Source organism: Vanessa atalanta, chromosome 27 (assembly GCF_905147765.1).
Source record: "Vanessa atalanta chromosome 27, ilVanAtal1.2, whole genome shotgun sequence".
NCBI classification, from domain to species: domain Eukaryota; kingdom Metazoa; phylum Arthropoda; class Insecta; order Lepidoptera; family Nymphalidae; genus Vanessa; species Vanessa atalanta.
The window spans coordinates 4,437,880-4,464,793 of NC_061897.1; the positions used below are offsets into that span (position 1 = coordinate 4,437,880).

Sequence of the window (26,914 nt, forward strand, 5' to 3'; positions counted from 1 at the left end):
TTATAAATACATTGAATGACATTCCCGATTTTGACTTGTTTAACATGACTGTACCAGCACTTAAGCGCAAAATGACCATGAACTGGTTTGATGAGCAGCTCTAACTTTCTTTTTTCAATTTTTGCAAATAAAATAAAATAAAATAAAATAAAATTCCGTTCGGTGGATCAGTGTATTTTCACGGCAGCTTGTTGGTGCAATATTTCTCTACGCTTTGATCATCTTTGTCGTGATTAAGTGGCTCCTTTGTATAGCATTTATGGTAGCTCATCATGTAATAAAGAACGCTCGTTCAGTACACGCCCCATGGAGTCAACACGATGTTTGAGGTCGAGTTCATCAATATTAGTGGTCTCCTCGCTAACCTTAATCCTATCCACCATCATCTTGAGCCATCATTGCCAGCAATGTTGTTTCTTATAGACACACATATGCTCCTTCCTGTCAATAATGTATGTAATAATACAAATTACCTCAATTATCCCGGCTACTTGCTTGAGGAGTCCATCAGAGCGAAAGCTGGTGAGTACTTGTTCGTCAGAAAGGATGTTTGTTGTCACCGATTGCGCTGCTAGCTGTTGCTGGCCAGATCCTGTTGGGGATGGAATACTACATTCCTAATTCAGATATAATCAGAAGAGGTACGCGTAAGTGTTGTTTGACACGTGAATATGCGATGTTGTGTTATCCAAGCGGGTGGCATATCGCGCACGGATTAAAGGCTTTAAACATTGACTAACTGAAAGCTACCTACAACAAAGAATCTAAGCCCTGTAAGTACAATAAAGAATCTAAGCCCTGTAAGTACATGCACAACGCATTGTATAGATTGGACATGATGTAGTGCTCCGTACTCCCGTAGCTTTTGCTGTCTGACTAAGTCCGTGCAAAACAATTTCTGCCAATCTTCGCTGCCACCGCTCAGGATTCCGCATGGATCGCTAGTTTACAATTCACATAGCAAAACTCTTTGCTGAAAACTCTGTGATCGATGATTTTAGTATGCTGCCACTATCAGTACAATATGTCAATGTACAATGCCTGACATTAAAATCAAGCAGCGTGATGTGAGTACAAAGTTACTAGTTGTACAGAAAGATAGCAGTCCTAATGGACTAATAGCTATAGTGCTAATGAAGTGTACAGCGGAGCTGTCTCCAGCGTTAACGCGTCTGTTCCAGTGAACAACCCTCGAATCTTTCCGATTCCGAGTGAGATATAGCGTCGCTGACCGCTTAAAAAAACTAAGTGTAGCCCGCATGCGAGGGCTGCCTTTTAAGTTGCGTTAATTGAAATAAGTATGGACAATCTAATAGATTATTACGATTTATTATTTTTCAAAGAATTCTCCGCGATATTTAATACCATTTGCATGCGTTCAAACAAGTTTTTAAAACGTTTATTCCATTCCGAAGTAAAGGTAGCCAAAATAGCCGATTTGTATGCGTTAACAGCTTCTTTGGGTGGGCTGAAAAGCTGACTACGAAGATTGCTTAATTTTGGGGGAGGTAAAAAAATCGTTAGGGCTTAAGTCAGGGCTGTAAGATGGATGATCTAAAATTCGACATTTTGGGTGCTTAAAATCTATCTTCATTGGCGGGCGGTGTGCGAACTTGCATTGCCATGATGCAGTATCATATGACGTCTTGAATTGTTTTTTCGAAATTCGGTGATGACTTGTGGCAAACAAACAGTGTTATACCGTCAGTGGTAACTGTCTTGCGATCTTCAAGTACAATAGTGACGACGTGACCACCGTTTGCCACATACGAGGCAACCATTTTTTTTGCTTTGATATTCTCTTGCATCATAGCGGTTTTTTACAATCTTCACGTGGCTTGTCAATGAGGCGTGCCCCCGTTAAAATTCTAAATACCAGCCATCTACAGTACTAAGACATGGTGCTGCATCACTTAACACAGAAGTATTATTTTCGAATTCTAAATTTAAAAAGATTAAAATGCCATAGGTTTTTTTTAATAATCGCGGGAGGTTGGCCAACGACACGATTTAAAAGGCACCCCAGGTAATGTATTTGTGAAACAAGCTATAATAAAAAGCGCTACCGAGCTGTTTCAGGTAGTTGTCTATAATATTTATTAAGTTATTTCTGTTAGATGGTTGTGTCCATAAATCTATACGAATAAAATCCTTTCTCCTGACCGAATCTATAATCAAAATCAAAATATACTCTATTCAAGTAGGCTTTTACAAGCACTTTTGAATCATCATTTAATAAATTATATTAAGGAAAGCTACCACCGGTTCGGAATGTAGATTCTACCGAGAAGAACCGGCAACCCAGTATTTACTCTTTTTCAACATCTAAAAATACAGTCATGTTAGTTAAATACAAATATATATGTATGTAATACATATATCCTGCCTGGAAGTCAACAAGCATTAACTCCACGCTTTTATATCATCCATATAATCTCGTATCGAATAATATGCCTTCTTTACCAATATATTTTTTACAAATGATTTGAATTTATGAAACGGCAAAGTTAAAAATGTCTGCGGAATTTTCGAATCGAAAGTAGATTCTACCGAGAAGAACCGGCAAGAATCTCATTAGTTACGTACAATTAATTTTCGATATATCTTGGCTAGAAATCAATAAATCCTAAGTCCATGCTTTTCTTCTCCTTGTATTGACTTATATGCCTATTATATGTCTTATCTTTACGTATAAAAAAATTGGAGTGTCGGTTTGTAATATTAAATTAACCACTTTTTACTAAATGCATATATATGTATCGCAGTACATATACCAAATCAAAACCATTTTCAATTTTTGTCTGTCTGTCTGGAACGGAATCTCTGGAACTAATCTCTGGAACGGCTGAATCGATTTTGACGGGACAGGGGCTTTCACTGACATATAGCTGATGTAATAAGGACTGACTTAGACCACAATTATAAAATTTTTGTTAAAGTCGCAGACACAACTTGGTTATTAATAAGTTTTTCACATGAGATTTAAATTTTTATGTCAAGTTAAAAATAACTGTGGAATTTTATTATAAAAAGGAGCCATTCATTTATAACGTAAGACGATTTTTATTAGTTTTAGATCCCCTCTCCCCCTTAAATAAGAAAAAATAAAAAAAAAGCCACCCCATCCTGTCCAGACCCTGTTTAATATTTATAACGTGTGAAACTAAAAAAAAATATTAGAGTCTTAAATGAGGTTTAAATGAGTACGAATGAAAGATGACATTTGAAAGCCAACAAAATTGTTTAATTTAGTGTGCAAAACGGTCTTTCGTTGATCATGTTACAATATCTCAGTAAATGTAACCACCACCGCAGCCGCAACCGCAGCTACCAGCAATGGAGACAGCTCCAGCAGCCGGCACGATACCTCCGAACTCGACAGCACCGAGGATTGGCACTTGACCAGCGACCAGGGTGTTACCAGCGACGCCCATTTCACCAGCGACTGATACATCACCGACACCGGCACCTCCGTAGGCAGCACCGTATGGAGCACCAAGACCAAGGCCCAATCCGTAACCAGTTAGACCGGCTTCACAGCCTAAGCCAGCGATGCCTAGGCCTCGGCCGTAGCCAAGGGGTCCAGCCAGACCGGCTTCACATCCACATCCAAGAGGACCACCGATGTACTGGCTGTATACATTCTAAAACAAAAAAATATGAAGATATAGTAAGTCAGTATTAATAATAAGAAAGCATCTTAGCAAAGAAGTAACCTGATGGTAAGTTCTATGTTGGTGGGAATTGTCTAAAAATTAAGATATAAAAAGGTTTTTTTCTCACATTAGAGTAACATTTTATATATATATTTGTAATTTCACTGAACAATAATCACTTTGTATTAAACATCGTTTACCTGAATCAAGCAAGCTTGGACGCAGAGGAGGAGGAAAGCGAAGGTAGACATGATGCTTGGTGCGTATTCAAAGTAGCTGAATATACAATGACTATGAGAAGTCACACAAACGCTTATATACGAACCATTCACACATGGAATAGAAATGTCGCAATTGGAAAACGTGCTACAATATGGTTTACCTAAAATTGATTAAGGTTAGAAATATTCAGCCTTTCGAGTAAAAATATCTAAACTTAATTCAGTACTGTGCTATTTATTTTTATGAATGAATGAACTATCCATCGACTTCGCACGGATCTATTAAGGGTCTTTATAATACGTGCCCCTCGGGTAAATTGAGCTGTATAGGTGATCTATAACAAAATACCTCGGAAGAAGTTTAATTCTTAATTTTGAAATTGGAACAGGCTTCATCGAGATATTAAAATTTCTTTTGTTCAAGGCTAACGTATTTTTAGCGTAGTTGACTAGTCCCCCTTGGGAATCCCCGCTGTGACCGCAATTGATCAGGAGGACAATATCTATTTTTGTTTCTAAACAATTCTTAAACGGACGAGCATATGGGACACCGTATAATATAATATATAACCATTCCATACGTCGCCAATGCTTCACCAACTTTTGGGACTTTGTGCCTTTATAGGTGGGTACCACCGATCAGATATTCTACCATCAAAGAGTAATTCTTAGTATTTTCGTGTTCCGGGTTGAAGAACGATTAAGCCAGTGTACAGGCACAAGGATGAACTTCTACTTCCGTTATAAAAAAAATAAAGCGTCGGTATAGGAGAAGCATTTTAACAGTCTGTCATATCACTTTATTACATGTTTCTGCTTCAAAGCGCATTACAATAGGCATAGGATTGTGAACATATAGACATATTTTTTCAGATCTTACGATGCAGTCACACGTGCGTCCATATCAGTGACCTGTTGACCAAATGTTTTCGTGTCACGTTTTCTTACATAATTCACGGTGGAATCCGCTTTAAAAAGTTACTTTCATAACACTTTTCCACGGTGCATTCTATATAAAAACCAGATCGTATTCATCTGAAATATTGTCAAGTTTACTGTTAAACGGTCAACATGTTCAAGTCTGTACTTTTGGTCTGCGCTCAGGCGCTCTTGATCCAGGTAACTGTCATCTATTTCTAATCTAAGAACTTAACGACAAATTTTTATGTTTACTAAGATATCTCTGAAGAATGTTAAATAAATAGTTATATTAAATTGTACGATTTGTTATAGTCTATCGCTGGACAGTACATCGGAGCTGGATGTGGCGGTGCTCCCTACGGTCTCGTCGGTGGTTGTGGTTGCGGAGTTGCTGCTATCCCTGCCTCTAGCGGTGGTGGTCTCGGTGTCGCCAGTGCTTCTCCTATCCCACCAAACGGAGTGTCTGTGCTCTCAGAAAACGCTATCGAAGGACCTCTCGCAGTCGCCGGTGCTCTACCGTTCTTGGGAACCGTCGCTCTGGAAGGTATTCTGCCAACTGCTGGTGCTGGTGCAGTCAACTACGGATGTGGCAATGGAGCCGTCGCCATTTTGGAGGAACTCGCTCCCGCTGGACTTGCTGGCCCACTCGGCTACGGCCTTGGTCCTTACGGCGCTATTGACGGCTACGGCATCGGTGGCCTAGCTGGACCTTACCGTGCTGGTTGCGGCTGTGGTGCCCTCATCTAAAACAATATTAATCTGTTCTTCGTGTCAAATAAAAACGATTAAGCATAATTTTTTTCTTAATCTCCTAAAAAAATCCATTTATATCTCAAAACTAATTCTCATACGTCTTCATATAATCTCGAAGTAAGTTCATCTAAACTAGTTGCCCTAACGTAGTCTTTATCAGTATTCTGCAAAGCGTGTACCGCAGCATACCGGAGTACAGTGGTCATTAGTTAGTGGGCCTTGGAAAAATAAGGTTATCTTAGAAACTTAGTTTTAGTAAGTAACTTAGTTCAGGGTAAGAAAAAAATACTACACATATATATGTTATTTCGCTTGGCACGGGCGGCGGGTCAAGTGAGACGGGGATGCAGGCCCCCTAGCCCGCTACCCGTACTCTCTGTCTCATGAGTCAGTACGAGTACGCACGCTTTTGTTTCCTAATCTTATCCTACCCCAAAATGCCTTGTTTGCGGAGAAATTTGGATAATAGTTCACAACGCAACACTCAACAGTAACTCAAAATGCTAAAACGTAATTTGAACGTTTGAAGGGCCAATAAAAACAGATAAATGAACTCATGAGGAGTTCGTCATTCTAAACCACGGATTTGACATATCTAAGTACAATAAAATATATTGATTGAAAAATTCGAAATTTTTGCGCTACAAGTTGATAAGTCCACTGACAACAGTGGTCACGCGCATCTCATCTCAAATAGATACATCGGACATGTGAATTAAAATTGGAGTTTTTATTATGTCCGCCACTGCCAAGTCATATAACTGGTATAGAAATATATAAAGTAACAGACGAATATTTCAATGAGCATAATTTGGATTTTTTCCCAGGGTTTTAGGATACAGAGACTCCTTGGCCTCGGCGACACTTACGGCGGGAACAAAAGTTATGCATAGCGCAGACGTCGATCATGGCGTTTATCATGCTCAGCAGCGAGAGGTCTCCGCCTACAATGGCCGCTAGGGAATGGAACCGAGGGCCTAGTATGCTACTCTCAATCAGGGAGCATAATTTGGAATCACATAACTTTATAAGTGTTTGCTCAAACGGCGCAGCAGCTATAAACGTTAAAGGCTTTTAACTAAGGTTACTGAAAAAATCGTAATATACAAAAGGAGCATTTTTTTTATATATGAAAGTTCTTATGACGAAGTCTCTGCTTGACGAATTATTGTGCGTTCTTCAAGAAATTATCAAAATCGCCAACTACATCAACTCGGGACCGCTGAACTCTTGTTTAACTGCTACCATTTCTTGATACACTGCATTATGTGTGTCAAGAAATGGGGGCAGATCATCAGTCACTCTTATTTCATTCATATATAGACTGAGACCTTTTTCAGTACCAGGGTCCAGTTATACATATTTTTTTTATAAAAGAAGAATGACTAGCAAAACTTGCGGATAAATTAGCTTACATAGATGAAATCAATAAAAAATACAAGACAGAAACTTCCAGTATTTCAATATCGTTGGACAAAATTGAAAGCCTTCGCGATAAATTAGAAATATAGATAAATCGAGATTTATAGTTATAATGAAATGTTCCTAAATGTCATGGCTGATCCAGAAAAAAGATAACTCTTGAAGCTTCTTGCAGAGAAAATAAATTTCTATTTCCCTGCTTGATCTGCAACTTATGGATTGGATTCGAAATCCATACCCCGAGAGAATTCCTTTTGGACACTTACCAATAAATGCGCAGAAAGAACTGATGGAAATGAAAATGGATTGCAGATTACAATTTTTTTTTTTTTAAATTAAAATTTTTAGAAAGAGACCTGGAACATTTTTCGCTATGTGTGAAAAATGAATATCCTCGTCGAGGATGTTTTGCGGACATCAGAAAACCTTCAGAGAAGGAGGAAGAAGAGAAGTTTATAATTCGCTGTAGCTTGTAATGTTGGATTGGTTTCATCGTAGTTAGACCTTTTAACCATCGGAGACATTTAATGGTAGTATGCGCGCAGCCAAGTTGTAAAAAGCGATTTTTGTAAATTCGACTAAGTAGACCAGAAAGAAGTCCTCAACACGCCCTTTGACAAAAACACGCTCTATCAACTTTATCAGCCAAAGAATTCACCGATTGTATTGATCTAATAGTCTTAATCCTTATCCAAATTTGCAAGAGTATCCAATTTTGGACATAGAATATTTTCGCATAAAAAAGACAATCGGCTAGGAATACTGCAGCGCTTTGGACTCAGGCTAAAAAAAATCTATACACAGATTATAAAAGGCTAGATACTACAAGCCATCCTAGCTATCTACGATCCGTGAGTAACTTTGTTGTTCAAATATCTGTTATTAGTTTTGATGCATGAATATCGCATAGTGGTAGTTTAAGGGTGACAGGAAGACCTGCAACTAAGGCGTGTGAAAGAGACAGTAAATGTTAATTATAAATTGTTATTAACACTGAGCGATGAATACCACTATAATCTCATAATTACTAAAGAGTTTACCCAGATCTTAAGAGAATTTATACTAGCTGTATAAATTCTCTTTATGATATTCTTATCTGACGCACTCAATTAGATGTGTGATTATTGGGATCTAAGTGCAGGAAGATAGTCTGGAAATTATTATTTTAATAATTGATAACTGTTTGATTATGAAATTAACAATATTTCATTAATTCTGAGATGTTAAATTAGTCCGAAATATTTTACCGTCCATAAATAGTTGTTATTTTGCGTGAAAAGTGCCTCCACCCACCCGTACGTCCACCCGCCCGTCATGTCTGAGACGTCGAAACGATCGGACCTCCTCAGCTTGAAATACCTTCATACCTTCGAGGATGGATAGAAATCCAAACCGACATTCGTGACGTCAGCAATGCTGACGTCATGTTTTTTAAAAACACGCTAGGACACGTTACTTCGTCAGGTATTTATGTAAATATAAAATAAAAATGGAGATCCCTGTGGAACACCAGAACTAGCTTAATAAGTCTAATACAAGCTCTTAAGCGTGCAACGTGTACAGTACTAATTAATTTACTTAAGCAATCTCCAATAATTGAAATATTCGAACATTTTCGTAATAGTCAGTAAACATGTAACGGCCTTTCTATGGAGTAGATTACTCAAAATTATATTAATAATTATATTCTACCTAATCTTGGTTAGCTTAGCATAAATTATACTATTATTATAAATGAGAAAACATATCTGTCTGTTGAGCTTTGAAGGTCAAATTTGGTATGAAGCAGCTTCAAGGAAATACATAGGCTTTATTAAATCAAATCAAGATATACTTTATTCAAGTAGGCTTTTACAAGCACTTTTGAGTCGTCATTTTATGAACTATAATAAGTGAAACTACCACCGGTTCGGAATGTAGACTCTACCGAGAAGAACCGCCAAGAAAATCAGTAGCTGCTCTTTTTAATTTAAAATATAAAGTTTTGTTAGACAAATATATGTACATAATATATCCTATTAGCTCAACGCCTTTCTATCATCTATAAAATCCTGTAATGAATCATATGCTTTTTTAGCTTGAATTTATGACAATTTTTTTTATGCTTACACTTGATGGCCAACCCCTCAAACGTAAAGCCGCAAATAAAGAATAGTTAATAATAATTAAACATAATTTTAACAACCACATACTCTGTAAAACTTTTCTTTCAAAATGTTTATTAACTATGAACCGATACAACTTGCGTTAAAATATTCTCCTTGCTCAGTTATAACCTGATTGTCACGTCCAATAGAAGAGCGAGAGCTCGTAGTAGTGAAGTAGTAGTGAGGTCACAAAAACGGGAGACGTGACGTAGCTATTCATTTGTCTGTCACTCCTTGGATCTGTGTTTACAGATACAAGGAGTGACAGAGAGAACAACAAAAACTTGAAAGACATTTTTTATAACTATTATGTTTTGTGACTAATTATAGAATAGTCCTGCGAGATACAGAGCCTTAAAGTAAGAAATTAGGTTTAAATGAGTACGAATAAAAGATGACATTTGAGAGACAGTTAAATTGTTTAATTTACTAGAGATAACGGTCTTTCGTTGATCATGTTACAATTTCTCAGTAAATGTAACCACCACCGCAGCCGCAACCGCAGCTACCAGCAATGGAGACAGCTCCAGCAGCCGGCACGATACCTCCGAACTCGACAGCACCGAGGATTGGCACCTGACCAGCGACCAGGGTGTTACCAGCGACGCCCATTTCACCAACGACTGATACATCACCGACACCGGCACCTCCGTAGGCAGCACCACATGGAGCACCAAGACCAAGGCCCAAACCGTAACCAGCGTTGCCAATTAGACCGGCCTCACAGCCTAAACCAGCGATGCCTAGGCCTCGGCCGTAGCCAAGGGGTCCAGCCAGACCGGCTTCACATCCACATCCAAGAGGACCTCCGAGGTACTGGCTGTATACATTCTAAAACAAAAAAAATATGAAGATATAGTTAGTCTGTATTAATACTAAAAAAGCCGCTAAGCAAAGATGTGACTTGATGGTGTGGTGTTGGAAATTGTCTTTAATTAAGAGATAAATAGGATTTTTATTAAATTCGAGTATCAGAGACTATTAAAATAGTTTTATGCATATATTTGTAATTTCACTGAACAATAATTACTTTGTATTAAACATCGTTTACCTGAACCAAGCAAGCTTGGACGCAGAGGAGCAGGAAAGCGAAGGTAGACATGATGCTTGATGCGTATTCAAAGTAGTGAATATACAATGACTATGAGAAGTCACACAAACGCTTATATATGAACCATTCATACATGGAATAGAAATGTCGCAATTGGAAAACGTGTTTCGATATACTTTTTATAAATATAATATTAAAGGTTACAAAATAATTTTCGGCGTCTAGACCTTTATTTTTATTTATTAACGATGATATTGTGATAGATGATTAAAATTTCTTCAGTGGGAAGGAAGAAAATAAATTTTAAGGGTCATTTCCCGAGAGTATAATTTGAGCGTTTTTTTCTGAGATGGTATGTTTTTTTCCTTCTAAGTAAGGTAAGTATTCGTAATATTATATTTTCTAATAATTTTTTTTACTAAACATTTGTATGTCACGTTTTGTTACATAATTCGAGGTGGAATCACTAGTATGACTTACTTTGATGACGCTTTATTCGATGTTCCTATTCAGTATAAAAACCAGTTCGTATTCTTCTGAGACATTGTCAAGTTTGTATTCAAACGGTCAACATGTTCAAGGCTGTACTTTTGGTCTGCGCCCAGGCGCTCTTGATCCAGGTAATTGTCATAGATTTTTTATCTAAACGAGTTTGAAGTATTTAATTAATTTTCATATTTACGTAGTTAATAAAACGAATGAATAGTTAGTAAAATTAAAATCTATGAAGAATTTTGATATTTTTTTTTATTGTAATTTATAAATTTGGCTGTCTTTCGTTAAATGGTTTGTTATACTTATTACTAGTTATATTAAATTGTGCGTTTGTTTTGTTATAGTCTATCGCTGGACAGTACATCGGAACTGTGTGTGGCGGTGCTCCTTACGGTTTCGCCGGTGGTTGTGGCTGCGGAGTTGCCGTCCCTGCCTCTAGCGGTGGTGGTCTCGGTGTCGCCAGTGCTTCTCCTATCCCACCAAATGGAGTGTCTGTGCTCTCAGAAAACGCTATTGAAGGACCTCTCGCTGTAGCCGGTGCTCTACCGTTCTTGGGAACCGTCGCTCTGGAAGGTATTCTGCCAACTGCAGGTGCTGGTGCTGTCAATTACGGATGTGGCAACGGAGCCGTCGCCATTGTGGAGGAACTCGCTCCCGCTGGCCTTGCTGGCCCACTCGGCTACGGCCTCGGTCCCTTCGGTGCTATTGACGGTTTCGGCTACGGCATCGGTGGTCTGGCTGGTCCTTACCGCGGTGGTTGCGGCTGTGGTGCCCTCATCTAAAACCATCCACAACAACAACAATCAATTCTATGTGTCGAATAAAGAAGTTCATCAAAGTTTTCGCTTTAACTATAGTAAACCCTGATACGTTCAATAAATTTTGAGTTTTAATTTTCAACAAACTTTTACAATTAAAAAACTTGACTTCAATAATTTTATCGGACTTATAACACATAAGTATACCTGGAGCTAAATACTTTATAGTCTCCATGTAAAAAATATATCCAGGCATATAAGCCGTGTACCGGAAACATTGAAACGACTTGAACTAAACGATTTTTAATAATGAATTAATTCTGAAAATGAATTATTAACAATTAGGTCATTGGGTTAAGAAAGGTCGATATAATTTTTGTAATAACAATATACATATTTAATGCCAATACTTCAGCATAGATATTCAATACAAGGTTTTTAATTTTTAAATGATAAATATCCGATCATACTGCAAATAGCCATAACAGATTCTGTCGATCTTTTTGCAACTTCTGCTTAGTATATAGGTAAACCTAATGATGCAAACTCATGCACATATTTATCCGAATATTCCTATTCTACGAGAAAAAAAACATTGAAATAAATATAGCTCAGGATTCTAACAAAGGTGTTTCACGAATCGTGCCATTTTATAAAAACGGTGACGGAATGGATGTCGAACTACCGACTGATTTTCGTCGTGCTTTTTTTTAAATTTAAGTAAAAATAATAAAGAAAGTACTGAGAAATAGTAATAAAAAAAGTAAAAAATGATGTGATGACTTACCAGCGACCTACTATAGAATGTCATACACCGTTCACAATTCTTCAATCATTAGACAATACTAACCGCTATGTCCGCTATGTCTTTGCGTTTTAAATCTGTATTATCTTCGATTTTTTTTCAAATTATTTTAAATTGCATGCTGTAAAGGGCCATATTGATCTATATTAAATACAGAATGTATTTATGGCACTTAATCGAATAAAGATTAATGCGGTATTGCTTAAAATCGCATTGAAAATAAGCCATTATTTCTCCTAAAAAGAAAATGATAAAAATGGTTGTTGTGGGCTATCCTTGAGACATATACCATCGCGGATTTTTTTAAAAACCTTTATAATGTGTACAATTTTGTAGTACATTATTTTGATCTATCTTCTAGGGTTCAGCCAGCGTTTGCAATGTGAGCGCAAAAAAATGTGTTTATTTACGACATCACTTCAGAAACCTCTAAAATTATCAGTGTTTCTCTACTATACTGTACATGTGTACATGTATTATACATATAAACTTTTCTCTCGAATCAATCTATCTATTAAAAAAACCGCTAAAATCTGTTGTGTAATTTTAAAGACCTAAGCATACATAGGGAAAGACAGCGGTAAGCCACTTTGTTTTAAACTATGTAATGATAAGGCCCTGTCGGAATTGGATGGTTTTTATAAAAAGGCACAATTTGTGCATACTTGCTTAATTTATTCACTCGCGTGAAGAGGGGGGTTATGTTTTACTCTCGGGCAACTGAATGCCAGAATACTTTTTAAAAGAGCAGCGGTACACTTTCTGTTTCTTCGACGGGCGCCACAAGATCGCTTGTACATACAACCGTGACGCCCTGACGGTTGACTCGCCTGTACTAGCCTCCAAACAGGAGGAGTTCCCGGAGTACAGAGAACCACCCTAGCTCCTGCGAGGCTTACGGCAGGGGACGTCAGCGAAAACACTGTCCTCACACTCTGTTGAATCCTTCTGTGACCATGTTTGATTATGATCAGTTTTTGCAGGAGATGATTTCCTTCCAGCACCTCTCACTTCGCCTTACTTTCACCTCTCACTTCCTCTCACTCGCCAGTGAGAGGTCTCCGTCGATAATGGTCATCAATGGCTAACGATTACATATTACAAACTGTTGCTGGGCAGGTACGGGTCCCACAACAATTAATAAACACCTCTGTTAGAATCCTGAGTTCTATTTATTATAATGTTCTTTTCTCGTAGAATAGGAATATTCTGATAAATAAGTGAATGAGTTTGCATCATTAGGTGTACCTATATACTAAGCAGAAGTAGCTTGCAAAAAGATCGACAGATTCTCTTGTGGCTAGTTGCAGTAGGGTTCGATGTTTGTCAATTAAAAACGTTGAATTTAATATCTATGCTGGGATTGGCATTAAATATGTATATTGTTATTACAAAAATTATATCGACCTTTCTTAACCCAATGACCTAATTGTTAATAATTCATTTTCAGAATTAATTCATTATTAAAAATCATTTAGTTCAAGTCGTTTCAATGTTTCCGGTACACGGCTTATATGCCTGGATATATTTTTTACATGGAGACTATAAAGTATTTAGCTCCAGGTATACTTATGTGTTATAAGTCCGATAAAATTATTGAAGTTATGTTTTTAAATGTAAAAGTTTTTTGAAAATTAAAACTCAAAATTTATTGAACGTATCAGGGTTTACTATAGTTAAAGCGAAAACTTTGATGAACTTCTTTATTCGACACATAGAATTGATTGTTGTTGTTGTGGATGGTTTTAGATGAGGGCACCACAGCCGCAACCACCGCGGTAAGGACCAGCCAGACCACCGATGCCGTAGCCGAAACCGTCAATAGCACCGAAGGGACCGAGGCCGTAGCCGAGTGGGCCAGCAAGGCCAGCGGGAGCGAGTTCCTCCACAATGGCGACGGCTCCGTTGCCACATCCATAATTGACAGCACCAGCACCAGCAGTTGGCAGAATACCTTCCAGAGCGACGGTTCCCAAGAACGGTAGAGCACCGGCTACAGCGAGAGGTCCTTCAATAGCGTTTTCTGAGAGCACAGACACTCCGTTTGGTGGGATAGGAGAAGCACTGGCGACACCGAGGCCACCACCGCTAGAGGCAGGGATAGCAGCAACTCCGCAACCACAACCACCGATGAGACCGTAGGGAGCACCGCCACATCCAGCTCCGATGTACTGTCCAGCGATAGACTATTACGGAAATAAATCAATAATTAAAAAAAAAAAAAATGGTTTTTAATTTATTTTACAAATAATTTTAATAATCATTTAAACTCAATTATTCAAACTCATTTTTACTTTAGAAACAATATTTTTAAAATATCTAACGCTATCTTCTACAAGCTTCCATTGAAATTTATCTTTGCTTGCGTATTTCTTAAAAGAATTGTTTTTGTTCATTTAACGTTATTAATTTACCAAGAATACAAAACGTTTTTTCGTAAATCGGACTGTGAAGTGAAAAAGTGAAATGAAGTTAATTAATTAATTAATCAATAATATATTCTATATTTATTTTTTTATTTAATTAATTATATTAACAGACAAGGATGAGTATAGCGTAATTTCAATACAGTACAGACGATAGCAAACTAAATTTATTTATATTTTTTAATTAACAAAATTACCTGGATCAAGAGCGCCTGAGCGCAGACCAAAAGTACAGCCTTGAACATGTTGACCGTTTGAATGCAAACTTGACAATGTTTCAGATGAATACGTACTGGTTTTTTATACTGAATACGTCGAATAAAAGCGTTATCAAAGTAAGTTAGTAAAGCGGATTCCACCATGAATTATTTTGTAAGAAAACGTGACATGAACATGTTTGGTAACGCCAAGTTTATTTTCTTTAACATTTTATATAGAAGTACAAAAAACAATTAACATTTCATTTAAAAGAACAAAAAAATAAATATTTTAATATTTGAGATTATCTATTTATAATTTCATTCTTAACAAATAAAAAATAGACTTCAAGACGCCGTAAATAATTTTGTAACAATTAATTATGTTAGTATAAAAATTATCGAAACACGTTTTCCAATTGCGACATTTCTATTCCATGTGTGAATGGTTCATATATAAGCGTTTGTGTGACTTCTCATAGTCATTGTATATTCAGCTACTTTGAATACGCACCAAGCATCATGTCTACCTTCGCTTTCCTCCTCCTCTGCGTCCAAGCTTGCTTGGTTCAGGTAATGAATCTTTAATAAAAAGTAATTATTGTTCAGTGAAATTACAAATATATGCATAAAACTATTTTAATAGTCTCTGATACTCGAATTTAAGAAAATTCCTATTTATCTCTTAATTTAAAAGACAATTTCCAACACCACAGACCTTACCATCAGGTCACATCTTTGCTTAGCGGCTTTTTTAGTATTAATACAGACTAACTATATCTTCATATTTTTTGTTTTAGAATGTATACAGCCAGTACCTCGGAGGTCCTCTTGGATGTGGATGTGAAGCCGGTCTGGCTGGACCCCTTGGCTACGGCCGAGGCCTTGGCCTCGCTGGTTTAGGCTGTGAAGCCGGTCTCATTAGTCCCGCTGGTTACGGATTGGGCCTTGGTCTTGGTGCCCCATGCGGTGCTGCCTACGGAGGTGCCGGTGTCGGTGATGTATCAGTCGCTGGTGAAATGGGCGTCGTTGGTTCCACCCTGGTCGCTGGTCAAGTGCCGATCCTCGGTGCCGTCGAGTTCGGAGGCATCGTGCCGGCTGCTGGAGCTGTCTCCATCGCCGGTAGCTGCGGCTGCGGCTGCAACGGTTACCTTTACTGAGGCAATTGTAACACGTTTAACGGAAACATGTTTCTTATAACAAATTAAACAAATTGAAGGCTTTTAAATGTTTTCATTTTATTTATACTCATTAAACCTAAATAGCATGTATATATGCATGCAAAGCATATACATATAAAAAAAAAACTATTAATTCTTATTATCTACATCATTTTAAATGTCGAAATGAAACCTACCACCGTCTTCGAAAAGATATGAACTGGCATAAAATCATACATACAGCGATATCTTACCTCTAAAACTTTAAGGCGATCGTCTTATTCGTAAGGTGCTATCAGCGTCAGATTGTAAACTGTCGAAATATTGCGAACTGTGAAATATGATTTCAATTTAACGCATTATATTTCGATAATTGTAATCTATCGATGGGAAACGGGCAAATAGTGAACTGGCGTAGAACGGAATGCATCTCGCGCGCTGATTGGTTGAACGTTATTTGCCCTTAAAAATATATATTATGATAGCAATTACGTTTAACTTTTTACTTTTATATTACAAATGTGTTATTATAAAATAGTTACTTCGTTTTTTTGACAATAGATGGCGTTAGTAGGTCTTTATATCGTGCTGTAATTGTCATTCAAAATTAAAAAATGAGTTATATAGGTCAATAGTTCGTTTCATTCGTCGTTTAACAACGGTTTCAAATACTATAATAGTATTAGATGAAAATCCGGCTTCACTCGGATAAAATAAATAAAACTAAATGCATACTGGGTAAATTGTTATCAAGTTCCCAGACCTCTGCACAAAATTTTTATTTGGAACACACTGAACGCACCCGTTAACGTCAAACATGGCCGCCCGTTGAACTTCATGTCATTGAATTTTATGGATTTTGTATCGAAATATTTCGATTAAACGAATTATTATAAATAATAAATATTTTTTAACGATCTATAATTGTGGACAGGTTTCGATCGGGTCTATCGTAGACCACGTTGTTAAAGTTGAAGATAGACATTAATTCGTTCAGTGCCCGTATATTATTGGGTTGGAAACTAAGTGATTACCGATTTTGTGAATAGGTAGACTTTACACTTTCTTTTGTTTTCTTAACGTGGTCAAAACATCTAACCTTTAATTTAGTAAAAAAAAAAAATATCGATTAGTGCTTTAGTTTTGTTTTTATCCCAATTAAAAATTGGAAGAACAGGACGTGCACTTCAGACATATTTTATTGTATTACTTCCGAAAAGGCAAGAATGCATCGCAAGAACAAAAAAAGTTATGTGCCGTAAATGTATGTAAGCCTTGAAAGGAAGGCAGTGTCAAAATTGGTTTGCCAGATTTTGTTCTTTTGATTTTTCATTGAAAAACGCTCAGCGATCTGGCCTGTCTGGGAAGTCAATGCAACCCATATCAAGGCCATTATTGATTCAGATTATCATAGTACAACACGTGATATTGCAGAGAAGCTCAATGTATCGAATACATGCATCGAAAAAAAAAAAATGCTTAGTTATGACAAGAAACTCGATTTAAATGTTTCTTCTTGTTTGAAATCGGCAATCACTTAATTGCCAGCCATGTATAAACTTGTTGTTAGATATTTCTGACAAGCATTATTATTAATAGCGTGTCATGACGTAATGAGCAACTGATGACTAACTTTAAGGAATTAAATTTTGCCGACATAATTAATAATTTAATTAGAACCGTACAAATAAATTCGAAACGAAAACTAAATTTCTGTACAACAAAGATGATTTTAAATTGAATTATATTATTAAATTAACCTTTTAGAGTGATTATTAAAATAAAATCTATTTTTATCTACCAGACTTCGTTTTCAATCAGATAGGTAATTAGTTAAGCGTTAAAATATTAAAATGCTTCAGCAAGACTATCAACTTTAATAAATAAGAGTTTGTTTTATGCATTGAATTTAATAAAAATCTTTCTAAACGAATATTACATTAATATATACACTGAGAAGAGCAAATATAATAGAAGAAAATGCAGCAATAATTATTATTTAAATAATGCCATGCCAAGTGCTGAATTCGATTCATTGTATATTATGATATTTATTTTTCTAATATGGTTTTGGAATGATTATTTTTGAAACGAAGTTATTTTACGAGGCTTAAGCTAGAGCGAACTGGCAGAAATCGTCACATTAGGAAAAATCATTATGCCCTTCCAGGTGACCTTTCCGTCTCTTTCTCGTTCACTCTGTCTCTTTCTTTTACATACGGTTTTAGTTAAACTTCCTTATTTTTAACACGCTTATATTAGCTTCACTTGTAACTATGTATGTTAGAAAATCTTGGAATCTTAATTTGACCCACTTCGCGGTCTTCGATTAGGATGAAATTTTGCACACGCAATGAGTTCTGATGTCAATACATGACTAGCTAAGAAAAGTCTTTACAAATCCAACTTGGCGGTCATCCAAGATGGCGGATTGGCTGTTTGAAATGCACCCCCATGATATAGGTATTAAATGAAAGAGTTTGCTTTTGTAATTTTTAGTGCGTGCTAAAAGCGTGTTTTTTAGTTTTTTTTAACTATTATATTATTACTGTTTTAATTCACACTGCTTCTCAAACATTGTTAATTTATTAATTTACATTACATATAGCAAAAGCTACTTCGTTTCAACTGGGTGCCTCATGACACCTCCTCATTTTTAAATTAATTATACCAATTCGAATACAATATTAAAAGTTAAGGAAGGACGTCTGTTGGGTCAGCTAGTATTTTGTAAAACATGTTAGGAACAAGTTGCTTTATTAATCAGTTCTTGGCATCTAAATCAAATTTGCTTCAACGTGGTCAGTTTATTCCTACTAAAAACTCGAGAGAGTTGTTAGTTGTAAGAATTAAAAATTGTTTTTATATTTAACTAGCGACCAATGCAATGCTGATACTAAATATACTACAGTATGTGCGTGTCTTTATATACAACGTTCACAGTTTTTTAGTCATTAGACAATACAAGCCGCTATGTCCCTGCGTACAAAAACTGTAATATCTAAAAAAATATTCATTTAAATTACGTGCTGTGAAGGGCCAAATTGATCTATATTAATTACACAATGTACTTGATTGGATAAGGATTAATACTGTGTTGCTTAAAATCGCTTCGAAAATAAGCCATTATTTCTCGTAAAAAGTTAAGGATAAAAAATGGTTATTGTGGGTTTTCTCTAAGAGATAAAAATATACCATCGCGGACTTTGTCATAGTCCTTTTTAAAGCGTACAATATTATAGTACATTATTTTGATCTATCTCATAGGGTACAGCCAGCGTTTGCAATGTAAGCGCAAAAAATGTATTTACGACATCACATTAGAAACCTCTATGACTGTCACTGTATAGACTGTATTAAATCTTCCTATCGAATCACACTATCTTTTCAAAAATCCGTTGCGTAATTTTAAGGATCTAAGCATACAAAGGGACAGACAGACAGCGGTAAGCGACTTTGTTTTTTACTATGTAATGATACGTAAAAGAAAATCGTTATCAATGTGAATAAGTTCGTAACGCCGATTCTACGATGAATTATGTAACAAAACGTGACATGCACGTGTTTAGTCAATAGGTCATTGATACAGAAATAAAAGCACGTCAGACTGCGTCGTTACATGAATTATGTGTTTGCATTTTTACAATCATCAATGTGCATGGTATTTAAAAATGTAAATAATCAAAATAATAATGTATGCCAAAGGGCCATACATATATAATTGTATTTAACTAACATGACTGTATTTTTAGATGTTGAAAGAATCTATATTCCAAACCGGTGGTAGCTTTACTTTAAATAGTTTGTTAAATGACGATTCAAAAGTGCTTGTAAAAGCCTACTTGAATAAAGTATATTTTGATTTGACCCAGCATAGCTGGAGACGGCTTTAAAAAATATCGTAAAGGAGGAATATTTGTAAATATAATTAATCATCGAACCTTTTTCCCAACAAGCTAAAGTATTAAGAGTATAAATAAAATTATGGTAGACATCTTATCTACCTGAAATATGAATTAAAAATAGTTACTGTATAAATCATGACCTCGTGGAATGGTGGCAAGGATGCTGCATTTCCCCGTTGAATCGCAATTCCGATCATCTGGGCAAGAAACAAACTAGCCCTCCTGTTACCAGTGGAGGCATTAAGGCGAGGTGTTGTAAGGATATTCCGTGATTTCTATCGAGAATTTTTATTTTTCGATTAAACACAAGCCTAGAAATTGTAATTACATTTTATTTTTATTTTTAATCGTACAAAATCAAGTGAAAGATCAGCAATTTTACTTATTACGGCCTCCTAAATAAAAGCCATACCAAATAAAATAAACATTATATATATTTATTTAGCTGACTGTGTGAATGCATCGAAGCTGACAGGTGCGAGAAGTATGCCAGTAGGTAGCCTAGATATTTGGATTTCAGTCGCTTTTTAGCGTTTCTCGGGAGCGGACCGCACGCTTTGCGTCTGGTTTTCGTGCGTTTTACAAAACAGTGATTCAGCGACTATAGCGCGCAATAGAGTCTTTAGTATTCGAAGTTTTCCTTACTTAAATGAAGAACCAAGCATACCTTATATCTATCATTCGAAAATGGGTCACAAAATTTGAAGAGACCGGTTCAACCCTAATAAAACAAAAATTTTGGCGGCTAAGGTCATCAAGGTCAGTAGAAAACGTGGAACCAGGATGTTTTTAAAATCTTGCAATTCGGGAGCGCGCAAGTGTATTAAATGTTCATAAATTATCATTAGACCGACATTTTGAATGAACATCTAAAACTGCACCCGTAAAAAATTCAATTGGTCCAAGAATTAGAACCTCAGGATCACCATCTTAAACTTGACTTTGTAAACCAGACTCTTTGAGGCAATTGAGCTCTTCCCGATGCTTAATAAAATATTGCTTTCGGATCAAGAACAATATCATTTCAATGGACTCTTAAATGGTGCAAACGAATTCGAAACAGAAGCATGAGACGCTACTTAATCCACCAAAAGTGATGGGCTACGTCTTGAGGATACAAAAGAACGTTCGGTTATCGTAAATTCAGAGCATAATGTGGAAATGTTAGATAGATTTTTGGTGCCTGAACTGCAAAATGTCTGTGGTTATAACTAAAAAAGTGAAATTTTTGTGTCAAATTCATGTCCCAGATATAAACAAATATGCAAAACAAATAAAATATAATATAAGCAAATAAAAACTCGCCTCCCCGCAGACTTGATTGAACTCTTATGGACTATATCTTATTTTAAATCTAAATTTTACTATAATGAAACGACTTCTTCTTTTTTTTTGGTGCATGTGTAAGAAAATATTTGTTACTTACGTTAAATACGACTTGCCGAGCTATCATTAGAAATTTTACTGTTATAATTTAGTCTAAATTAATGTGAATGTGTGTGTTTCCGTGAACGGAAAGGTTAATGTAGACGATATTCTTTTTAAGAAATGAATTTCCAAATACTGTATTTTGATAATTAATAAACCTTTTTTTTTAAGACATTTTATTTTATTGACTATCCAAATTTATTTTGAGACGCCATGCATAAGAGGGTACTATAAGTAAGAGATAATTAATTTTAAATTTGTTAAAATGTAACAAGAGTAACATTAATTTAAGTTAAACTTTGAGCGCAGGCAAAAGTACAGCCTTGAACATGTTGATCATTTGAATGCAAAACTTGACAATGTTTCAGAAGAATACGAACTGGTTTTTATATATTGAAGGCATCGTGGAAAAGCGTTATCAAAGTAAGTTATAATGCTGATTCCACAATACGTGACATCCAACGTTTAGCCAATAGGTCATTGATTTAGATAATAGACGCACGTATGACCGCGTCCTTACATATTAGATAATATATTGGCGTTTTTGAAAAACGCCAATGAACATTTTAATTATAAGAAGAAAAGCTTAATGTGTCACTGGGTGATGATGTCACTGCTAAACTAGTGGAGTTAGGACAGGTAGGTTCTTCAGTATCCGAACGTCAGTACACCATTTAAAATAAATAGATGTATGTATGGATAACTTATCTAAACTTTAATGGTTATTTAAATGAACATAATACCTTTTTAACATAAGATTTGATAACATTAAGTGCTTAAATATATATACAAATATGAATTAAAAATAATTAGATGTATGGATAGATATACATAGAAATATAAATACATACAAGGGTCGACTAATGGTGGGCAGATGAAATAATGAGGACGTCAGGTCAAAGCTGGTTAATCATAGCCAGAGGCGGAGAAAAATGGTATTACTTTTACCCGTAAAGTTTCCGTACTTAACCTGTTATATACGATCCATATAAAAATGATTATACCCTCTTTTTACTGAATTTTTTTTTTATAAAAACTTATTTTTTATTTTTTTTTTATTTGCTGTTGAACCACTAAGATCTTGGACTCGAAGTAAAAAATCTTCATTAAAAGTATAAACCTCAGCCTATTATCTCTACTGGTGACATTAGTGCTGGTTCATTTTTTGTCCAGAGGATCCCAATTGGGATTGAAAGTGTTTGTACTAGTTTTCTTGCCTCAATTCTAGGCAGTCATGATTTATACAGTAACTATTTTTAATTCCTATTTATAAAAATTTAAGGCATTAATGTTAATAAAATTTTCATATAAATAAAGTTTGCATAGTTTGATAGATTTTTAAATATATATTGGTTTAATTTTTCCGTCTTAAAGTTGTATATTTTTACTTGTACAGTAAAGCCTAAAAATAAAGTATATGTTTCATTAAAAATAATTTTGTGATATACTTTTTCACCATTCCTTGGAACCTGTTCCGTTCTCAAAAATATCCTTTAATTTACAAACCTACACATACAAACATGGACATACATATTTTTTTGTAGCTTTTATTGGTGCCGAGACGTCACAGATTATTTCGCCGATATCACGTGAGAACTGATCCTTAAAGTATTAGCTTAATTAGAAAGACAGCTGTCAGAAAAAAATATGAATTAACTTTGTAATAAAGTAAGACGTTAGTTGAAAAAATATTAATTAGGTTAAATACCTTAACCTTTTAAAAAAAAAAACGAAATAAATCGATTTTTTTTTTTTTTTATTAGACATAAGGATTACATCATCGTCGTTGCCATCATTTTTAGATAAAACCTGCACAGCCGCAGCCACCACGGTTAAGTCCAGCCAGAGGACCAATACCGTAACCGATACCACCGTAGCCGATACCGTCAATAGCACCATAGGGGCCAAGGCCGTAGCCGAGTGGGCCAGCAATACCAGCGGGGGCAATTTCTTCCAAAATGGCGACAGCTCCGTTCCCACATCCGTAGTTGACAGCACCTGCACCAGCAGTTGGCAGAACACCTTCCAGAGCGACGGTTCCCAAGAATGGCAGAGCACCGGCTACAGCGAGAGGTCCTTCAATAGCGTTTTCTGAGAGCACAGATACTCCGTTTGGTGAGATAGGAGAAGCGCTTGACACACCGAGACCACCACCGCTAGAGGCAGGGATCGCAGCAACACCGCAACCACAACCACCAGCCAGAGGAGCGCCGAGACCGCAAGGTGCAGCAGCGGCCCAGGGAGCACCCCATCCCCATCCAGCTCCGATGCATTGTCCAGCGATAGACTAGCAATAAAATACTAATTAATATTTCGTCACAGTAACGTTTTAAAATGAAAAAGCAGATTCTTAAATAATATTCTCACTATAACATAATAATTCAAGCTTGATAGGCACATAAATTATGAAAACAGTATATATGTAAAAAGTTAATGAACATCTTATATAAAAAATAATGCAATGTATTTGTAAACAAACATACACCTCTTTAGGTTAATAAATATAAATACTAAGTTTCTCTAGTTTTTCGCCTTAGAATCTTAATTCTAAACTGTTGGTAGATTTACATTCAATTCGATATGACGACCCAAAGAAGTGACAAATACTACCTCTGAATCATTACTTTCATACCAATGAATATTCAGTAATATTGGCAAACGAAGACAAATTTTAATTTTACTTTTTGGAAGCAAAACCACGAGTAATAGTACTAGTGATAAGTGTTAGGATCTTAAAAATACTACTTAATTACCTGGATCAAGAGCGCCTGAGCGCAGACCAAAAGTGCAGCCTTGAACATGTTGACCGTTTGAATGCAAACTTGACAATGTTTCAGAAGAATACGAACTGGTTTTTATATTGAAGGCATCGTGGAAAAGCGTTATCAGAGTGAGTTATAATGCTGATTCCGCCACGCGTGATGTAACAAAACGTGACACGCAAATATTTAGTCAATAGGTTATTAATTTAGATAATACGTGCACGTATGGCCGCGGCCTTAGATATGAAAAATATTTTGGCATTTTCAAAATTACCAATTCACTTGCAATCTCAAGAAAGGTATTCGGATTAATTAGGAGAAACGTAACATGTTATTCGGTAAACCCGTTACTACTAAAGAAATGGGAGGAGGCAGACCACCTTGAAAAGCGTAATGAGAATCCAAACATGATACCACTGGTACCACTTGCATATATTTTAAATATAAGAAACTTATAAATAAAATTGAATTTGAAAATAAAATTTCGACAAACATCTCACTTAACGAAGGAGAGGAATGATTTTTGGTTCATTAGCAGTTTCAAATCACTGCTTACATTTTGATGTGGTTCTGAATTTCTCAATTTTGATAATATGTAATGCAAAATAGTAAATAAAAATTATATTAAAACACGTTTTGCAATTGCGACATACATATTATCTATTCATAGTTATAGTGGTAACTATATAAGCGCTGTGTGACTTCTCATAGTCATTGTATATTCAGCTACTTTGAATACGCACCAAGCATCATGACTACCTTCGCTTTCCTCCTCCTCTGCGTTCAAGCTTGCTTGGTTCAGGTAATATTTCCGTAATTCTAATTTATTTAGTGGAATTACTGCAAAATAATTTTAATTATTGATATTGCTTGTTCATGTAGTAAGAAAGACTGTGTCTCGCTTAATTTTAATTAATGTTACTACAAACTGTATAACTTGATATATCGTCTTGTGTTTTGTTTAGAATGTGTACAGCCAGTGTCTGCGTGGTGCCGTTGCTGGACCTATTGGGTGGGAAGCTGGAGTAGCTGGCTGCGGCTGGGGTCCCGGCGTTGCTGGCTTAGGCTGGGAAGGTGGATTAGCCGGTCCCGTTGGGTGCGGTTGGGGTGTCGGCCTTGGTGGTCTAGGCTGGGAAGGCGGTTTAGCTGGACCCGTTGGCTTGGGTTGGGGTGCCGGTCTTGGTGGTTTAGGCTGGGAGGCCGGTCTTGGTAGTTTAGGCTGGGAAGCCGGTCTTGCTGGTCCCGGTGCTTGGGGCTGGGGTGCCTATGGAGGTGCCGGTGTTGGTGATGTAGCAGTTGCCGGTGAAATGGGCGTCGCTGGTTCCACACTAATCGCTGGTCAAGTGCCAATCCTTGGTGCTGTCGAATTCGGAGGTGTCGTGCCAGCTGCTGGAGCTGTGTCCATCGCCGGTAGTTGCGGCTGCGGCTGCAACGGTGGTTACATTTACTGAGCAAAAATTGTAATTAAAACCTTTTCCTGACCAAATAAATTATATTATTGGAACTCTAATGCGGGATTTTTATTTCTTCATAAACGAATAAACTGACATATTATATTCAGTTATTTACATACAAAACACGACACAACAATATTATACAAAACAATACAAATATCTTCATCACATTATAAAAAAAAACAGTTATAAATAAAGCTCCGGAAGATGTAGAAAGCCAGAGCGTAGTTGTGATCCGAAGTATAAAAAAAAACATTATTTATTTAAATTAGGATTGTAGGCGGGAAATCACTGTCGCAATCAGGCTTTAGCACTGTAAGAAGTGTAAACCATTCCTAACACCGTGCCACCAACCAAGGATCCAATACATTTTATATTTCTATTTTTATGACAGGGTGGTAAACACAGGGTATTTTACTTGGTGGTCGATGGTGCTATGTGAGACTCGCCGATGCCTAGAACGCGTAATGCGGGAGCGCACACCGGGATACCCATTAAAAAAACAGCGGTACCCACCGCGTCTCTTAGGTCATCATCGACATCATCACACAGATGTCAAGAAAACAGTGGACTATCACGAAGAAATGAAAGCGGAGATTTACGAAGGATGAAAAAGAAATGATGCAATATCTGGAAGAACCGTCCATAATTATTATGGACAAAGCTACATACCACTCCAGACAAATTGATAAAATGCCGACGCAGGCCAATAAACATGTGACCATATGACATGTGGCATCCCCCTTTTACTTTTTTTAATGCATGTGTCAAAAATCTGAAAAGAACCCAAAACATTATAGCGTCGGATTGGAAAATTTATGTGGCATTCGATAATATACGAATACAAGTACAGGAACTTATAATAAATAAGGAGAGCTCATCGAGTGACGGTGATGATTCATCAGATTAAGATTAAAATAAATAAATAAAGATTACCTGTAGTTATTATTTCGTTTCACTGTCGAGTGTCGAAAATTTTAAGAAGTTGGCATTATCGATCAAGAATTAAAACGTGTAACATCTTGTAATGAAATATAATATTAGTTAATAAATTTGTGCAAAAGTATCCGGCAGCAGTTTAGTTTCTTACATTTTGTAAAAAATATCGGGCCTGTTATCGTGTTACGTTTATCGATATAGCTCCATCCCTATCAGTTTCTCCGACTCTGGTATAACCTTGACGTATAACGTGTGTAAACGTCATATTTTTATAAAATAATACATTAATAATGTAAAAAAGACGCTCGTTCAAGTTTTCACAGGAGCTGTCATCGAGAAAATAAAGAAATGGAAATAGTTCGTGTGATATAAAAAAAAATTATAAATACAAATTACGTACAAATGAGAAAAGTC

The 26,914-nt window shown here is 36.3% G+C and overlaps 8 protein-coding genes across 8 annotated transcripts; 4 read left to right on the plus strand and 4 right to left on the minus strand.

Moving 5' to 3' along the window:
• Positions 1 to 3,124: 3,124 nt before the first annotated feature.
• Positions 3,125 to 4,014, minus strand: LOC125074439 (chorion class A protein L11-like). The gene is made up of 2 exons (XM_047685782.1): positions 3,857 to 4,014; positions 3,125 to 3,644 (listed from the first exon to the last, which is right to left on the minus strand). The coding sequence occupies exons 1-2, from the start codon at positions 3,905 to 3,907 to the stop codon at positions 3,291 to 3,293; spliced, it is 405 nt and encodes a 134-aa protein (XP_047541738.1). The 5' UTR covers positions 3,908 to 4,014; the 3' UTR covers positions 3,125 to 3,290.
• An 850-nt stretch (positions 4,015 to 4,864) lies between these two features.
• On the plus strand, positions 4,865 to 5,593 carry LOC125074436 (chorion class B protein PC10-like). Its single transcript, XM_047685778.1, has 2 exons — positions 4,865 to 4,996; positions 5,111 to 5,593. The coding sequence occupies exons 1-2, from the start codon at positions 4,949 to 4,951 to the stop codon at positions 5,543 to 5,545; spliced, it is 483 nt and encodes a 160-aa protein (XP_047541734.1). The 5' UTR covers positions 4,865 to 4,948; the 3' UTR covers positions 5,546 to 5,593.
• A 3,927-nt stretch (positions 5,594 to 9,520) lies between these two features.
• On the minus strand, positions 9,521 to 10,242 carry LOC125074437 (chorion class CA protein ERA.1-like). The gene is made up of 2 exons (XM_047685779.1): positions 10,172 to 10,242; positions 9,521 to 9,951 (listed from the first exon to the last, which is right to left on the minus strand). The coding sequence occupies exons 1-2, from the start codon at positions 10,220 to 10,222 to the stop codon at positions 9,589 to 9,591; spliced, it is 414 nt and encodes a 137-aa protein (XP_047541735.1). The 5' UTR covers positions 10,223 to 10,242; the 3' UTR covers positions 9,521 to 9,588.
• Positions 10,243 to 10,666: 424 nt separating this feature from the next.
• Positions 10,667 to 11,504, plus strand: LOC125074435 (chorion class B protein PC10-like). The gene is made up of 2 exons (XM_047685777.1): positions 10,667 to 10,791; positions 11,011 to 11,504. Exons 1-2 carry the CDS (start codon positions 10,744 to 10,746, stop codon positions 11,446 to 11,448), a joined length of 486 nt encoding a protein of 161 aa, XP_047541733.1. The 5' UTR covers positions 10,667 to 10,743; the 3' UTR covers positions 11,449 to 11,504.
• Positions 11,505 to 13,918: 2,414 nt separating this feature from the next.
• LOC125074415 (chorion class B protein PC10-like) lies at positions 13,919 to 15,001 on the minus strand. The gene is made up of 2 exons (XM_047685756.1): positions 14,853 to 15,001; positions 13,919 to 14,415 (listed from the first exon to the last, which is right to left on the minus strand). Exons 1-2 carry the CDS (start codon positions 14,898 to 14,900, stop codon positions 13,975 to 13,977), a joined length of 489 nt encoding a protein of 162 aa, XP_047541712.1. The 5' UTR covers positions 14,901 to 15,001; the 3' UTR covers positions 13,919 to 13,974.
• Positions 15,002 to 15,267: 266 nt separating this feature from the next.
• On the plus strand, positions 15,268 to 16,075 carry LOC125074438 (chorion class CA protein ERA.1-like). The gene is made up of 2 exons (XM_047685781.1): positions 15,268 to 15,425; positions 15,653 to 16,075. The coding sequence occupies exons 1-2, from the start codon at positions 15,375 to 15,377 to the stop codon at positions 16,010 to 16,012; spliced, it is 411 nt and encodes a 136-aa protein (XP_047541737.1). The 5' UTR covers positions 15,268 to 15,374; the 3' UTR covers positions 16,013 to 16,075.
• Positions 16,076 to 23,099: 7,024 nt separating this feature from the next.
• LOC125074420 (chorion class B protein PC10-like) lies at positions 23,100 to 24,189 on the minus strand. Its single transcript, XM_047685760.1, has 2 exons — positions 24,099 to 24,189; positions 23,100 to 23,632 (listed from the first exon to the last, which is right to left on the minus strand). Exons 1-2 carry the CDS (start codon positions 24,144 to 24,146, stop codon positions 23,144 to 23,146), a joined length of 537 nt encoding a protein of 178 aa, XP_047541716.1. The 5' UTR covers positions 24,147 to 24,189; the 3' UTR covers positions 23,100 to 23,143.
• A 621-nt stretch (positions 24,190 to 24,810) lies between these two features.
• Positions 24,811 to 25,614, plus strand: LOC125074419 (chorion class A protein Ld5-like). The gene is made up of 2 exons (XM_047685759.1): positions 24,811 to 24,909; positions 25,073 to 25,614. Exons 1-2 carry the CDS (start codon positions 24,859 to 24,861, stop codon positions 25,556 to 25,558), a joined length of 537 nt encoding a protein of 178 aa, XP_047541715.1. The 5' UTR covers positions 24,811 to 24,858; the 3' UTR covers positions 25,559 to 25,614.
• The last annotated feature ends 1,300 nt before the right edge of the window (positions 25,615 to 26,914 follow it).

Bases quoted from the DNA above. Each gene is read 5' to 3' on its own strand.
- LOC125074439 (XM_047685782.1), bottom strand. From the start codon at position 3,907: ATGTCTACCTTCGCTTTCCTCCTCCTCTGCGTCCAAGCTTGCTTGATT. The intron at 3,645-3,856 runs GTAAACGATGTT...TTTTTGTTTTAG, and splicing joins TCCAAGCTTGCTTGATTCAG to AATGTATACAGCCAGTACAT.
- LOC125074435 (XM_047685777.1), top strand. From the start codon at position 10,744: ATGTTCAAGGCTGTACTTTTGGTCTGCGCCCAGGCGCTCTTGATCCAG. The intron at 10,792-11,010 runs GTAATTGTCATA...GTTTTGTTATAG, and splicing joins CCCAGGCGCTCTTGATCCAG to TCTATCGCTGGACAGTACAT.
- LOC125074438 (XM_047685781.1), top strand. From the start codon at position 15,375: ATGTCTACCTTCGCTTTCCTCCTCCTCTGCGTCCAAGCTTGCTTGGTT. The intron at 15,426-15,652 runs GTAATGAATCTT...TTTTTGTTTTAG, and splicing joins TCCAAGCTTGCTTGGTTCAG to AATGTATACAGCCAGTACCT.
- LOC125074437 (XM_047685779.1), bottom strand. From the start codon at position 10,222: ATGTCTACCTTCGCTTTCCTGCTCCTCTGCGTCCAAGCTTGCTTGGTT. The intron at 9,952-10,171 runs GTAAACGATGTT...TTTTTGTTTTAG, and splicing joins TCCAAGCTTGCTTGGTTCAG to AATGTATACAGCCAGTACCT.
- LOC125074415 (XM_047685756.1), bottom strand. From the start codon at position 14,900: ATGTTCAAGGCTGTACTTTTGGTCTGCGCTCAGGCGCTCTTGATCCAG. The intron at 14,416-14,852 runs GTAATTTTGTTA...TTTCCGTAATAG, and splicing joins CTCAGGCGCTCTTGATCCAG to TCTATCGCTGGACAGTACAT.
- LOC125074419 (XM_047685759.1), top strand. From the start codon at position 24,859: ATGACTACCTTCGCTTTCCTCCTCCTCTGCGTTCAAGCTTGCTTGGTT. The intron at 24,910-25,072 runs GTAATATTTCCG...TGTTTTGTTTAG, and splicing joins TTCAAGCTTGCTTGGTTCAG to AATGTGTACAGCCAGTGTCT.
- LOC125074420 (XM_047685760.1), bottom strand. From the start codon at position 24,146: ATGTTCAAGGCTGCACTTTTGGTCTGCGCTCAGGCGCTCTTGATCCAG. The intron at 23,633-24,098 runs GTAATTAAGTAG...TTTTATTGCTAG, and splicing joins CTCAGGCGCTCTTGATCCAG to TCTATCGCTGGACAATGCAT.
- LOC125074436 (XM_047685778.1), top strand. From the start codon at position 4,949: ATGTTCAAGTCTGTACTTTTGGTCTGCGCTCAGGCGCTCTTGATCCAG. The intron at 4,997-5,110 runs GTAACTGTCATC...GATTTGTTATAG, and splicing joins CTCAGGCGCTCTTGATCCAG to TCTATCGCTGGACAGTACAT.